The sequence below is a fragment of the Thunnus albacares genome, chromosome 21 (assembly GCF_914725855.1).
Source record: "Thunnus albacares chromosome 21, fThuAlb1.1, whole genome shotgun sequence".
NCBI classification, from domain to species: Eukaryota; Metazoa; Chordata; class Actinopteri; order Scombriformes; family Scombridae; genus Thunnus; species Thunnus albacares.
The window spans coordinates 3,611,849-3,626,502 of NC_058126.1; the positions used below are offsets into that span (position 1 = coordinate 3,611,849).

At 36.4% G+C, this 14,654-nt stretch overlaps 1 protein-coding gene and 1 long non-coding RNA gene across 4 annotated transcripts; both read right to left on the bottom strand.

The window, feature by feature from the left end:
• Positions 1–1,656: 1,656 nt before the first annotated feature.
• zgc:194621 (uncharacterized protein LOC795037 homolog) lies at positions 1,657–11,080 on the bottom strand. Of its 3 annotated transcripts, XM_044338853.1 has the most exons (6): positions 10,984–11,080; positions 9,692–10,180; positions 5,726–5,784; positions 5,514–5,597; positions 4,439–4,518; positions 1,657–2,151 (listed from the first exon to the last, which is right to left on the bottom strand). In XM_044338853.1, the coding sequence occupies exons 2-6, from the start codon at positions 10,108–10,110 to the stop codon at positions 2,107–2,109; spliced, it is 687 nt and encodes a 228-aa protein (XP_044194788.1). In that variant the 5' UTR covers positions 10,111–10,180; positions 10,984–11,080; the 3' UTR covers positions 1,657–2,106. The 3 variants fall into 3 exon arrangements, with proteins under 3 accessions (XP_044194788.1, XP_044194787.1, XP_044194789.1); XM_044338852.1 differs by lacking the exon at positions 10,984–11,080 and having other exon boundaries at positions 9,692–10,507; XM_044338854.1 differs by lacking the exons at positions 1,657–2,151; positions 10,984–11,080 and adding an exon at positions 3,094–3,956 and having other exon boundaries at positions 9,692–10,511.
• A 1,199-nt stretch (positions 11,081–12,279) lies between these two features.
• Positions 12,280–14,607, bottom strand: LOC122972545. The gene is made up of 2 exons (XR_006399774.1): positions 14,528–14,607; positions 12,280–13,206 (listed from the first exon to the last, which is right to left on the bottom strand). It is a non-coding gene; the product is annotated as an uncharacterized LOC122972545 (long non-coding RNA).
• Between the last annotated feature and the right edge of the window lie 47 nt (positions 14,608–14,654).

Below are 14,654 nucleotides of genomic sequence, written 5' to 3' on the forward strand. Positions count from 1 at the left end.
TAGGGTTTTTACTTGTAATAGAGTATTTGTACATTGTTGTATTGTTACTTTTACTGCAGTAAAGGATCTGAATACGTCTTCCTCCACTGATGTCTTATATGAGTTTTTCCAAATCTTTAAGCTGAAGTTATTTGTCCTCACAACACGAGTAACAAGCAGAGACTTACACTACAGGGAGAAAGTATTGCAGTATTATTACTTTACTGCAGATGACTTACTTGCTTCGTTGCGGGTGAAAAAAAGTTCTCAGAGTTTAGAACAGATTTACATTTACGTCAGTTTGCATCGTCTGATCTCTGCACTGCGTTATGTAACACAGAGGAATGGCGTGATGTGTTTACAGGCCACGCCTTAAAGTAAGGTACAAAAGCTATGTGCAAACATTTAGACACGTATAGGTGCTTCTTCTGAGATCTAAATGTTTATTTCAGATCGGTCGATTAATCAATCAGCTGATCAATGTAAATATAATAAACTACTAAACAAGTATTTTGAGAATTGATTAATCTTTTAGATCCTTTCTTAACCGAAAATGTCAAATATTCCAACAATTAAATCAAGAAAATACTAATCAGAGTTTAAGTTGAGAACATTTATCCACTGACTTTTCATGACTGATAAACAAATGAAGGTATTTGTGCAGCTGTGACATCAGATCTAATATCTCAACACTGTAAATTAGAAAAATGTACTTTAAACAATCATCTCAATCTAAAACCTCCTGGAAAACAAACTAAAAGTGTATGATAATTATGGTCATCAGTTATAAATGTTTCACATTTGTTCCACACAAATCCAACTTTAGTGTGTTAAACAGTGCTAAATACTACAATACCCATGAGCCTCAGGGCCACAGCCAACAGGACACTGATCTAAAGTAACCAGGACACATTTCTGGAAAAACAAACTGCTCTCGAGTTTCTTTAATGTGATTTTTTAATGGTTTCATCTGCACAGACGACAATCATTTCACCTCAATAGTGGAGAAGCAGCAGAAATATAAACCTGAGAGACAAATATCTCAAAACCTGGAACAACTTAAACCTGCATCAACTGACATTTTTTGGCCCCTTGTTTTCAGCAGAAACAAACACAACTCTGACACATCGTCATCTTTTAAGTTGATATGTTGAACTTGTTAGCAAACAGTTGTTTATTTCCACATCCAGCAGTTACGGAGCAACATTATCATTCATGTGGAGTCGTGTTTCTGTCCACCTGGTGAATGTAAGTCCAATATTCACTCTCTTTTAGCTCTGTTTTTACTCTCTACCAACTCCTGAGGGAAATATCTGGCTCTTTAGCTGCTAAATGCTCCACTATGTTCACCAGCTAGTCTACAGCTAACTGTGTCTGTTTGCTGCTGAGCAGGTAGTGTACAGCGGCTTTTTACAGCTGCAGAGTCACTGATTATTCTCTGTAGGTTCATCACTACGAGCCAAACACATTACACACTGACAGTGAAGACTGTACATTGGTATTACAGTAAAATACTGATTATAGCTGCTTTAAGCAAACGTTGGGGTTGGGGTAAGTAAAAAAATAAGGGTAAAAAGAATTTTGAACTGACCCTTTAAGTCTTGAAACAAGCCCTAAATCAAAATTTTCAAGTGCAATGTGTGTATTATGTTCTAATAAAACACTCATTATAAATAGTTAATGAGGTGTAAATAAAAGCTTCATACATTTATTTATAATGGTTTTTAAATCAGCCCAAATATTCATAAAACAGCTTTTGGGTTGCCAGTTTGTTAAAAAAAAAACAATCCACGGTGAGATATTCCTGCAGGAAAGTGAGAAAATATGTAAATATGTCTTTTTGTATTTTAGCGGAACTGAACCTTTAAACTGTATAATCTGTACATTACATACATGTTATATAAAAATACATGAAGTACTAAAACACTGTAAAACTGTATAATATAACACTGTAAGGTTAAAGTGTTACTGTATGTTTATACACAAATGATATAATAATCTCTATATGTTAAAGTATGACTTCCTGTAAGTATGTGATTGTAATCCGGTTTAAACTATATGTGATCTTTGTGTTGCAGGTACAGCGAGGCGTTGAGCTGCCGACAGAGACGAGAGACGAGGAGACGCTCAGCTGGTGAAGACGGACGTTTGCTCCAGCAGCTCCTTCTTCACCTGAAACAACAAACAAACACACGCAGTTACATCTCTGTGTGTCACAAACATTTAAAGCAAACATACAGATGCTTAAAGTTGATATTTATTATATTTTAAACTTCTTTGTTAATAACTACTGATTGAATGATTAGTAGCTTCAGGTGTTATTAGTGTTTCTAGAGATAAATATCCCATAAACTCCGTCTTCGCACGATGTCACCACCAGAGACTCTTTGCTGCGTCTCATCTGCAGAACAGCGCCTCCTACTGATGATTTAAGAGTTTATATTTTTCATGAAATGACTCAAAAAAAACCCCAGAAATATAATGTGGTGAAAAAATCCAAAACTTACAACAGTTGTTTAATTTTTGATGTGTTTAAGTTCGCTAACATTGTCTGAAAAAGACCACAAGATGAACTATTTAATTAATCTTTATTTTTTAATTGCTCAGAAAGTAGAACTGTGTGTCAGGACTTGATACCTTTAAGGTATCGACTGAAATAACTCAGAACCAACTATGATCGAAACATCTCAAGTCAAACAGTACCTGCGTTCAGTGCTTTTTGTACCAGATCTAGAAATAAATGACTATTTGTATGGTTTCACTTGCAGCCAATCACTGCAATGATTATTCGATTTAACGCGACATGTGATTGGCTCATTACTGCAGCAGCTACAAACCAAACAGTCTGTGGTGAAAATACTTCACTGTACACTTATTTAATAAATGTTTAAATAATTTGGACACTTTCAAAATGTATTTGTGTAGTGGTGGCATTTTACATATGATTGGTATAAGTATTAGTGTCAGTATCACTATAAGGGTACTGGTATTGGTACTGGTATTGGTACTGGTACTGGTATTGGTACTGGTACTGGTACTGGTATTGGTACTGGTATTGGTTCTGGTATTGGTACTGGTACTGGTATTGGTACTGGTATTGGTACTGGTATTGGTACTGGTACTGGTACTGGTACTGGTACTGGTACTGTAATACTCAGCCCTATCAGAAAGTATTACGTTATAACTAAAAGGAGAAAGGAGCTAAACTTCTCTCATTATAATGAGGAGAACAACTTGTTATAACTAGATGCTTATTCATGTTCAAACAAATACATTTTCTCTTTATAATGAGAATAAATGTAATAACATGAAAGGTGTTTGAAATGTGAGACTGTATCTTATAAAACATGAATGCTGCTGCTGACGTGAATGTGTTTGAACGTTTGAATGAAATAATCGACTTATTTACTTTTAGGGTGAACACATGATGAAATCCGGCTCTAAATAAACAAACTAGATGGATTTGTTAGCATGTGGACAGAATGTTGTCTCATACTGGAGAAAAGAACCAACATGACGTTCCAGATACATTTCTGAAGCTCCTGTTATGTGTTTGTTACATTACAAGCATCTACTATCATGAGAAAACATCTTGTAAATGAAATATTTCCTCTTGATAACAAGATACTTTTATGTTAAAACAAGGAAGTTTTTCTTGTTAAAAGCAGAAACATAGTCAGTTTACTGTATGAACAGAAGTCCAGGACGGTCGTGCTTGCAATTATTTTTTTAATGCTCAAGATCACGAGTTAATTTATCTCGTTATCTCGAGAAAACAAAAGGCCGATTTCTCGAGATAACGAGATAATATAATCACGAGATTTATCACGGGGTGGAGCTCGTTCTCGTTTGTTTGTTCCTTCCTGTCTTCTTCTTCTCTCCACGTCTTCCTCACATGAACATATCAAACACCAGAAGAAGGTGGCTCTAAAGGACAAATCTGTCATATGTTGGTTCTTTCCTTCCTCTCATGAAGTCTGATAAAGTGAAAAACATGAAACATCCCATCATATTATGACCATGTTAATCAAACCTCTTATAGAACAAACAGAGGCGCCTCTTTAGTATTTTCCCAAGCCTGATGGTAGTCATGGAAACGCTACTGGGCATCTTCCTCTTTCTATTTATTGTTTTTTCTGCACACTATCATGGTTGTATGTATGTATATATACATGCACACTATATATTTATATGTGTGTGTATGTATTTACGGATGTATACATGTTTTTGCCTTCGCTATCTCTATGTCACATCGGAGATTCAGGTCACGTGACTGTATCATGTGACTTGTATCATGTATAGATCTAAGATGGCGTTGTGCTTTGTCGCTTGTGTCTGATGACAATAAATAATAGCAGTAATTATATTCCTGACACAATAAATTATTGTGGTAATAATAAATGTTAAAGTACATGACATAGAAATATAAAATTAACTAAAATTAAATAAGTCGTCACACCTGTTGTGGTTTCCTCCTCCTGGCTTGCATCATTTCCTGCTGCTGCTTCAGCCGTACTTCCTCCAGACTCATACAACCACCTGTTAACCCACACACGCACACACACACACACACACACACACACACACACACACACACACAGACACACACAGACACACACACACACGCGATATCGGTCTAATTCTTGGAAATGCAAATGATTTACATGTTCACTGGTGGTTTACAGTATATTTATATGGATCACTGAATTTGTCTGAAAACACAGATGAAGTGATTGGAGGCACCAGATCAGGCTGATACGCACAGTTGCAGATTTAAATACTTATTTAAATATATATTTATATTGGAAATAATATGAACAATCAAATCATAGAAGAGCAGGTCGAGTGTTTGATCTGTTTGATGAAACTTTATTGTGAAGGAAGGATCTGAATAATAAACATCTGCAATAAACCAAACTACTGATTTTATTGACAATATTTTGTTTGATTTTGTTATCTTACTGCAAACTAAATGAATATTGTGATGGTGTTTGGGATCTAAATAAGTTTAACTGGTTGTGGAGTCTGTCAGAAAACACTAGGTTTCTTTACTTGAAGACTCTACAGGTTTAAACTTTTCTAGAAGCTAATATGTTACAAATATGAATAATAGCAGTTAAAAGAAGCGACTATCTATTACCATCTAGTCAAGTTAAAACACATATTAAAACACTGATTACTCACTAATCTTATATTTACAATGAAGCCACAAAATATAAAGCAAACTGATATATTCATTCACACACATAACCTCCTAAACAACCTTTTATCCCAAACATATCATTCAAACTCTCTGAACCAGCAGACAAACTAAACGAGCAAATATACCAATTAACCAATCAAAGGAGCTGATTGGCTGCTGCTGTACACCTGCTGTCCAATGAACAAAGAGAACATGAAGGTGCTGCTGTAACTTTAACTGCAAACCTTCTTAACAAATATGTTTTTCATAATATAATGTGTTTTCAGTAAACATACAAAACTTGTCTGTGTGTGTGTGTGTGTGTGTGTGTATGTGTGCGTGTGTGTCTCACCGACACTGCTCGGGTTAATCGAGACGTACGCCATGGCTCTGCTCAGTCGCAGCTCCTCCAGAGCGGCGAGCTCCGCCTCCGCCTCTGCTCAACCAATCACACGACACACACACACAAAAAAAAAAAAATATGGAAAAACAATAAAATAGATAAATATGATCTGAATCCAACCGCAAACCAACAAACCAGAGATGAAACAACAAACAACTCACTTCTCTGGATCTCTCTCCTCTTCTTGGGGTTCGGGGGGATGACGGTGAAAGCTTTGTGGCTGAAACAGAAAAACACACTCTGGTTTATTTTTCTCTGTTATAAAACATTCAGCTGATGTTTTGTGCCGCCAGCGCAGGATGACACAGTGAGTGAGAGAGAGGCGGCGTCCTGCAGCTCAGGAACAAATTGTTCCAGGGAAGAAGCATCAAACCTGTATCCTCCTACTTAAAGGGAAATACACTTTTATTTTTATTTATTTATTTATTAACAACCTGCATCTTCTTTTGGTCAAAAAAAAGCCCAAATTATCAGATTTTAGCTTCTCCAAATGTGGGAATTTGCTGCTTTTCTCTATTTTATATGATAATAAACTGAAACAGACGTCATCTTGGACTCTGGGAAACCAAATGAAGTATAACATGTTTTTTTTTGTTCATTTTCTTACATTTTTACACTGTTGTAATGTCGGATGTATTTGTTAAACATGGTTAAAGTTGCAAAACTTGTGGTGCATGTATGTAAAAATGCTCTGAACGCTCTGTTAGCAAAGTTACCACCACTTCCTCATCGAACTGATGTCAGATTGTTCATTTATGCCCACAAACCGTCTGTTGTGAAGCCTTTGTTGCTGAGGTTGTTCGTGTCATCCGCTCGCATATTTCAGATCAGATTTCGGCTCAAACATGTACGGATGTATTTGAGAATCTGAAATGTTGAGTAAAGAAGAGGATAAAGCAGGATGACCATCGCTCCACTCAGCTAAATCTTTGCTCAGCTGCTGGAAGCATCAATGAGTCCAAACTGATAGAAGAGATTTCTGCACACTTAGATCTATGCAGTGTTTCACTGTTGTCACTTCTTACTACTATTGTTTAGTTTACAGAGCCTTTGGACTGATGGTTTAGTCATCTTGGACTTTAGGAAACATTTTTAACTGCTTTTAGATGTTTTATAGACCAAATGATTAACTGATTAAACAAAAAAATAATCAGCAGATTGAACAAAAATGAATATATAATTATATTAGTAGGACTTAATGTTGTATGCAGCTGGGAAGTATTGTGATATAAATGATAAATTCATGGTTTTAATAAAAAATAATAATAATAAAATAATTGTAGGCCTTATTGTCCCTGCTGGTCCCTACATGTTATGTAGCATTAAAAAGGTGCCCTGCTAAAGAATAAAAATGTCTCCTTTAGTGTGACAAGATGGACACAGGTGTGATATGTTGATAGACACCACTTTAACATGGTAAATGAGTTGGAAATGTTCCCTTTTTCTGTGTAAAGATTAATCCAGATTACAGTCTGTGGCTTTGAGCTGAAGCAAAATCTCAAACTGACAAATCATCTGTTGCTCCTGGACGTTTACTCTGACAGCTTTACAGCCGTTCACCTGCAGGTCTGTCATGTCAGTGGGTGGTAAAGCATGGCGGGATTAATCCACTGCAACAGATGGCCACAGACAGCAACGTGAACCAGGATACATTAGGACAACCTGCCTTTTTATAGCAGGATGCTAATAAATGTTTTCACCTTGAGATGCTGATCTGCATAGACATATTCTGAATAAACTGAGGAGCTTAATGCAAATGTGACATCAGCATAGAATCTCTTCTCTCTCTTGAACTAATAAAGCAAACATGAAAATAATCCTTAAAGTGAAAGTGGATGTTTTTCCTCGCTGTAATCATTCCTCCTGTTCATATTGGATATTAAAAGATCCTTCAAATGTGCTTTTCAATGGAAGTGATGGAGGCCAAAATCCACAGTGTGTCCACACAGTCATTTAAAAGTTGATGTGAAGCTTATATGAGTCTTCAGCAGTCTGAGTTAGTCATATCAAGTGGATATCTGACACATTTACAGTCTTTTTAGCATCAAATTCCCTCTTTGTGTTTCCTCGGACAGTGTTTCCCTGTTGAGCTGCAGGTGGAAGTATAGTAACAAAAAGAGGAACTTTAGCACTAAAAAGACTGTAACGTTGAAAGATATCTACTTGATTTGACTCATTTGGACGCTGAAGCTTCATATTAGCTTCAGAAAAAGAATGTAGAGTAGTTAACATGCTAATGTTAGCTTCATTGCTAGCATAGTTATGTTAACATGCTAACATTTAGAATGCATTTAGCATGTTAGCTTTTTGTTTTGTTTATATGTGTACAGTGTTCATTTATTTATATTTTTTCATTACATTTTCTCATGTCATTCTTAACATGCATAGAGTTTGCATGGAAACATGATGCTAACATTTAGCTTGCATGCTGATGTAAGTATGTTTACAGACTAAGGATAGCATGTTAGCATTATGTCATGTATAGACTGAGTTTAGCACTGCGTCATTTTGGAAAAAAGTTGAACTTGAACAACTTTTGCTGCAATGTAACACTAAAAAGACTGTAACGTTGAAAGATATCTACTTGTTTGACTCATTTGGACGCTGAAGCTTCATATTAGCTTCAGATAAACTTTTAAATACCTTTATTGCACAGGAGAAGGACTGTGGATTTTGTCCCCCATCACTTCCATTGTAAGGTCATTATGAAGGGATTTTCTAATGGTCAGTATGAACAGGAGGAATGATTACAGCAAGAAAAACAGGTTTCAACGTTACTTTGGCACCAGGATATTGTATTAAGACAGACTTGAAAAACTGTGGTAAATTAATTTCAAGGTTGAAAATGCAAAATACCTACTGCACGTTTCTGACATCTCACTACGATTATCATGCATTCAAATCTAAAACCACAAGACAAAATTCAAACTGACTAAACACATTTGATGTTTCAGTAGGATCCTAAGCGGTACTTTTATACTGTTTCAAAGATACTTAAAGTTTAAACTTTGTTCCACAGTTGCAGCACTGAATTAGTGTCTTGAAGATTTCCAGGTGACTCTGCTGAAATCTTATTCACCTGTTGCTCTATTTTAAAGATATAAGCCTTGAAAACTTGAGAAGTCAAATATACATCAGAGGTTTAAGTATTTCCAGTGATAAAAGATGTTTGTGTGTTTACAGTCTGGTGTCTCTCCCATCACAGCAACAAGAGCCAGTTTATCAGAAGGAGCATCAGACATATTTTTAATGTACAGATGAATGAGAGAAGAAGCCGAGTGTCTTACAGCCGACACACAGCAACTACTGTTTATATCACCCTGTTATCAGGAGTCATTGAAGGCCAATACTGACATGTTTGCATTACTTTAGCGATGATGCCTTCTGGTTTTCATGCTAAGAAATTAGCATGCGTCAACATTTTGCTTTTTATCACTGAAGAAAATCCAGTTTTCCATGGTAATAAACTCAACATCTCTGTGTTTCTGACTGTTGGTCAAACGAAACAAGTCATCTGAATATGTTCACTTTGGCCTCAGGGAATAATGATCGATATTTCTCACCATTTCTCTCTGACATTTCATACCCTGAACAATCAATGGATTATTAAAGAAAATAACAGTTGATTGCAGATAGTTCTCCTATGATGGAATAATACGACCCGTCCCTCAGTTTTCTGTGTGCAGTTTGATAAAACACAACTTTATCACAAATGAGCTCAACATAAACTGAAAATATTAAATTCTTCTAACAGACCAGGACCACAAGATGAGGATGGAGGACCGTCAGAGTTCAGACTGGACTAATAAAACCATGTAGAGCCAAATGATCCTGCTCATAAATATCCAACTTCTGAAAACATCTTAAGATTGAATAAAAGCATCATTAAGTTTATTTTTATTTATACTTTTACTCCTATTACTTTATATTTCTACCCTGTTTGAATGAAGGTTTTGTTTACTACCTTTTAATGCATTCATGTGCCTTTATAACTTGATGTAAAGCACTTTGAGCTGTATTGTAAGTAAGATTCTGTACTACTAAAGTTATTATTGTTACCACAGATTCTTATTCAGGTATTCAGTGTTTTCCTATCAACCATAAGGACTTGATCTATTTCCTCTCACCTCTGGCTTGCGTGCTTCGCCTCAGCTCTGACCGCCCGCTGCTCCCTCTGACCCGGACAGCCGCTCATTTCCCGGCATTTCGGGCTGCCAGCGGCATGATTCACAGAGGTGGACGCTTTCCGGTAATCCGGGTTTGTTCTGGGCCAGTTTGAGGTCAGTCTGGGAGCGGTGGAGCTGGACCTGGCTCTTCTCTCACAGTTTGTTTTGGAGGCTGCTCCTTGTGCCCCGGCGGCCCCGGTAGTGCACCTGCCCCGCTGCGGGAACCTCGGGCAGCTTGCCGCGCGGCTTTTACGCACAGCGGGCACTCTGAGGTCACTTTCTGCCCCGTTGGTCGCTCTTACCTTCACCGGTTTGGTTTTCTCGATGGTTTTTCTCGTCGCCTCCACTGGTTTGGGCTTAATAACCTTTGTTTCTGGCATTTTTATCTTTAAGGTTGTGCCTGCAGACTCACTTCATGACAGAGATGCGTCATCTTCTGCTGATATGCTCCTCGAGAAAAAAAGATAAAAATGTAAAATCTCAATTTTTTTCTTGTAGTGATTCGGTTGCTATGGAGTTTGCGCCCATAGCAACTGCGGAGTCAAGTCAGACAGATTACAGTGAGACTTCTGGTCCCAACTTTCGAAATAAAACTCTAATCTGTTTTGCTAATAAATCTGGTATCAGCGTGGATAAAACTTAGAAATTAGGCCACGTCATATACTACTGACGATGAATCATGAGGTGGATTTTGGACACACGGACTGATTTTAACTGCTCCATCAGCATCATTACTTCCTGATCAGCTCGAGGCCATCAGTGACTGCTAAACCTGCAGCATCCATCAGAACCAGCTCTCACCACAAACTGGTTTTAGGCTGCTTTTTTCAGCAGGTTTAACCACTCAACAAACTCCTGCCAATAATTCAAGGAAATAAGCAGCTGTGTCACTGTAGTCTTTCATAGGTTGTTCTACAACTACACCAGTAATAGCTTATTGATTGAATACTTTTATCCAGTTAATAACCCTGCTCTTTGACATATAGCCTATTGATTCAGGTTGTCAACTATTTGTGCCTCCAGTGCAGATCTACATGCAAAAACCGTCAATATAAAAGAGCAGCAGTCATCCTCCACCATCCTAGGAACAAATACACTGCAACTCTACAGGAAACCCTGCAGGAAACCATTACACCTCTTGACACCTGCTTTGACGTCACTCTGTGGCCAGAAGTGCAACATGATCTACAGTTTCGGTTCTTTTCATGCACTGATTGATTTACCGGATAAATGATCCCATTTGCAGTTTTTACCTTTGATTTTGAAGGCAGAGCAGGTCTGATGTCCGGTAAACTCTTGACTCTGCGTGTTTACATTGACGCAGCTGAAGATTAAAGTACGCAAGTGACGCAGCAGAGTATTTGTTGACAGTAGGTGTCCATCCAATGACAGCAGTTCATCCGATTACTGACTCTGCAGGAGTCACATGATCACATGCTGCAGGCCTTTATACACTGAAAACAGCATGATTGGGTCACGGTTATTGTGGTTTACACAGCACAAAAATGGACCATTTAATAGCTACAGCAATAACAACAGGCTAATAAAGCTTTGTTTATGTCACTGAGGACATAAATAAAGTGTTATAAATGAATTTTAAAAATACAAAGACGACAAAATGGCAAAAGGTAGGGTGCAATGGAAAACAATATTCACAAAAGATTTTTTTTAAATAGAAAAATGTAAGTTTCTTCAAAGGAGAGTTGAACCTTTCTGTGAATAAACCTTTTCAGACACAAATTATTATTCAAAGCAGAGTATTTTTGTAGAGTAATAGTGTACTTTTCACTACACTACATTTATTTGACAGCTGTACTTAATATTCAAAACATATGAAATGTTTTTAGATTAAAACACCCCCAGAAGTACATGAGGGTGTTAGTTCCACCTCAAACAGCTACAACATTAAAACTGATTTGATTCATTGATTGGGACAGTGTACAGTTTTAAACATTAAAGATGCACTGCACCACAGTTAGCTTGAAGCTAATTCGCATCCGTAGTCCCCCACAGTCAAAACATACAACAGCACAACAACAAACAGTACAAAGCAAAACAAAACAAACAAAAACAAACAAAAAAAACCCCCAAACAAAACACACAGAACACACCATACAAAATACAAAGCTACACACAACAGCACATCACATACACACATAATGTCAATTAAAAATTAATAATGTAAACTAGACTCAGTGGTCACACAGCTGATTTGTCTTTAGTTGATTTTTTAGTTTTGTCTTGAATGTATTGATTGAACTACAGCTCTTCATCTCATCAGGCAGGATGTTCCACTGAGTTGTGGCTTTCACAGAGAACGCTGACTGTCTGAATGCAGTGTGAGGAAATGGTCTGGTACAATCTTGTATAGAGGATATTCTGCTCACATGTTAATGCATCAGTAAGGATAATCAATAAATATAATATATAATAATATAACACTGACAGGAGCCATTCTGATGCATACTGAGTACTTTTTTTTGGTATTTAAAGTACATTTTGCTGATAACACTTATATACACACATACATTGTTTTATTGCTACTTTTACTAAGCAAAGATCTGAGTACTTCTTCCATCACTGCAAATATTCAAATTACACACTTTTATCCTATTTAATAATGCTTTACATGCTCTTAATTGTTTTCTAATGAGTCTCTCCAGCTCTGACACACATATGTGAATACACACTCAGTGATATATGTACAGTCAATATACAGTAAGTGTGTTTTAGCAGAATTTTCCCGTCCACTGTAGTGGCTTTAAAGTCCATTCCCATTAATCACAGGACCAGTATTAGTCTTCTTGTCTGCATATGTAATGAATGCAGTATGAATATGTGTTTTTTTTCATGTATCTATTTATGTCCTGGAGGCATGTACAACACATAACACACTATGGAAACACATTTCCCCTATCTATCTATCTATCTATCTATCTATCTATCTATCTATCTATCTATCTATCTTATAAGTGTGTTATTAGATTAGTTTTACATCAGTAATACAGCAGTTATTCCATACAATGAAAACTATGAAAACTCTTCTGCACAGTGAGTAAAAGTTTTTAAAAAGTACTCACTATGCATATTATTATATGATTGGATCATTATTATACATGTAAGCAACATTATATCATATTTCAATATATAACAATACATTATATTTTATAAACTGATCATGTTTTGTATTAAAAATCTTAATTTCAAAATAAACTAGAAACCAAAGTAGCGGTTTAATTAATGACATCAAACTAAATATTTAACAAAGCATTGGGTGTGGATGTCAGCAGTCAGTGTTATAAGGTGTGTATCAGTGAAAAATAGGTGTGTGCATGTTGTAAAGTGCAGAAAAAGAAACTAAGGCAACATAACTTAAACCAAACCAGATGCCTGTAGTGATGAGCAGAGAGAGAGAGAGAGAACGGTTAACTGCAGTATGAACTTGATAACCTGGGAACACCCAGCTGATGACACACCTGTGAACAAAACAAACAGACAGTTGAATAATATTGCACAGCACAGCAAACAGCTGGGTCATCACAGAAGTAAGAATTTCCCCTCTGATATGTGGTGACGTATAGAAGGAAGCATAAAATAGAAATACTTAGAGTGAAGTCAGGTAAAATGGGACAAATAAGGTTTTACATCTTGGCCACTTTAAATGTTAGCAGCCAATCACCACACATGTTATTGCCTTGTTGCAACAAATGTCCCTTAAATGAAACTATCATTTTGATTGGTCAGAGAGAATGGGCGGAGCCTAAACCCAGAACTTGGAAGGTAAAGCCATGTGGCATGTTGAAGTTCTCTCTTTGGTAACAGTTAAAATGGTTGTTGGATGTTGCATTTTATTAGCTGTTTGACTTATAATCAGAATATTTTCACAATACACTTTACTTTTTGTGGGAAACAGTTTTGAATTAAAAAAAATAAGCTAAAATGGGACATTTTAGCATGTCTGCAGACTAAAAAGTGCCATTATGAGTTACTGTGCTGACCTATAAAATGATAAATGGATTTAACTATTTTATAAAAACAAACAAACAAACATGAAATACAACTGTTCTTAAATTAAACTGAATTGTTTGGTGCCCTTTTTAACCATCAGTGACTGACCCATTTCACTTGAACATGTCATCAGAGTGAGGAAGATGTTCTTGATGTGTTTGAAGTAGGACCTGACGGATACCAATACCAATATTCCAATATCGATATATTGGCTGATAATCTTATATATACAGAAACACACTTTTTTTTTTTGCAATGATCCCTAAAATGTGGTTATCAAACACTAGTGACAAAGATACGTAATGGAGGCAACATATTTTACAGTTTAACAATCAACATTATTGTATAAAATGACGTCAGTGTTCTGAAACACTACATTTACTTGGAATTAAATAATTATAAATAACTATAAATAAAAAAACACTGAACAAACAAAAACGTGAGTGCATGTATATTAAACTTGAATTAAGAAAAAGGATTAAATATACATAAAATGCTGCCTATATAACTTAAAAATATATATATGGGCGCATATCAGACAACATGTACGTTGATACTGATATATCTGATAATAGCAGCTCATAATATCGGCTGACCGATATATCAGTTGGGCCAAAGTTTCTAAAATATTTTACTTGGCAACATATTTTCTTTGAAGAAATATAGCACAGATCCATAACAAGTTGTCATAGTAACACTGTTTTTCTTGCTAATCTACCAAAAAAAAAAAAAGTCCCAAATGACCTGATTTCACCCCACGTTCAGTGCAGTAGAAGTATGTGACATTACATGAGGAAGTGTGCTATACTGTTCCACAGTAATAAGTCATGTGTGACTGAGCGCAGTAACGTGGTGCAGCTGGATGTAGTATAGAGAGTCTCTGCGGTCCTCCTGAGCTCTGAGTGGTGCTGTCTCG

Coding starts and splice junctions, on each gene's coding strand:
- zgc:194621 (XM_044338853.1), bottom strand. CDS start 10,110: ATGCCAGAAACAAAGGTTATTAAGCCCAAACCAGTGGAGGCGACGAGA. Junction 5,598..5,725: donor GAGGAGAGAGATCCAGAGAA/GTGAGTTGTTTG, acceptor TTGGTTGAGCAG/AGGCGGAGGCGGAGCTCGCC. Junction 4,519..5,513: donor GATTAACCCGAGCAGTGTCG/GTGAGACACACA, acceptor GTGGGTTAACAG/GTGGTTGTATGAGTCTGGAG.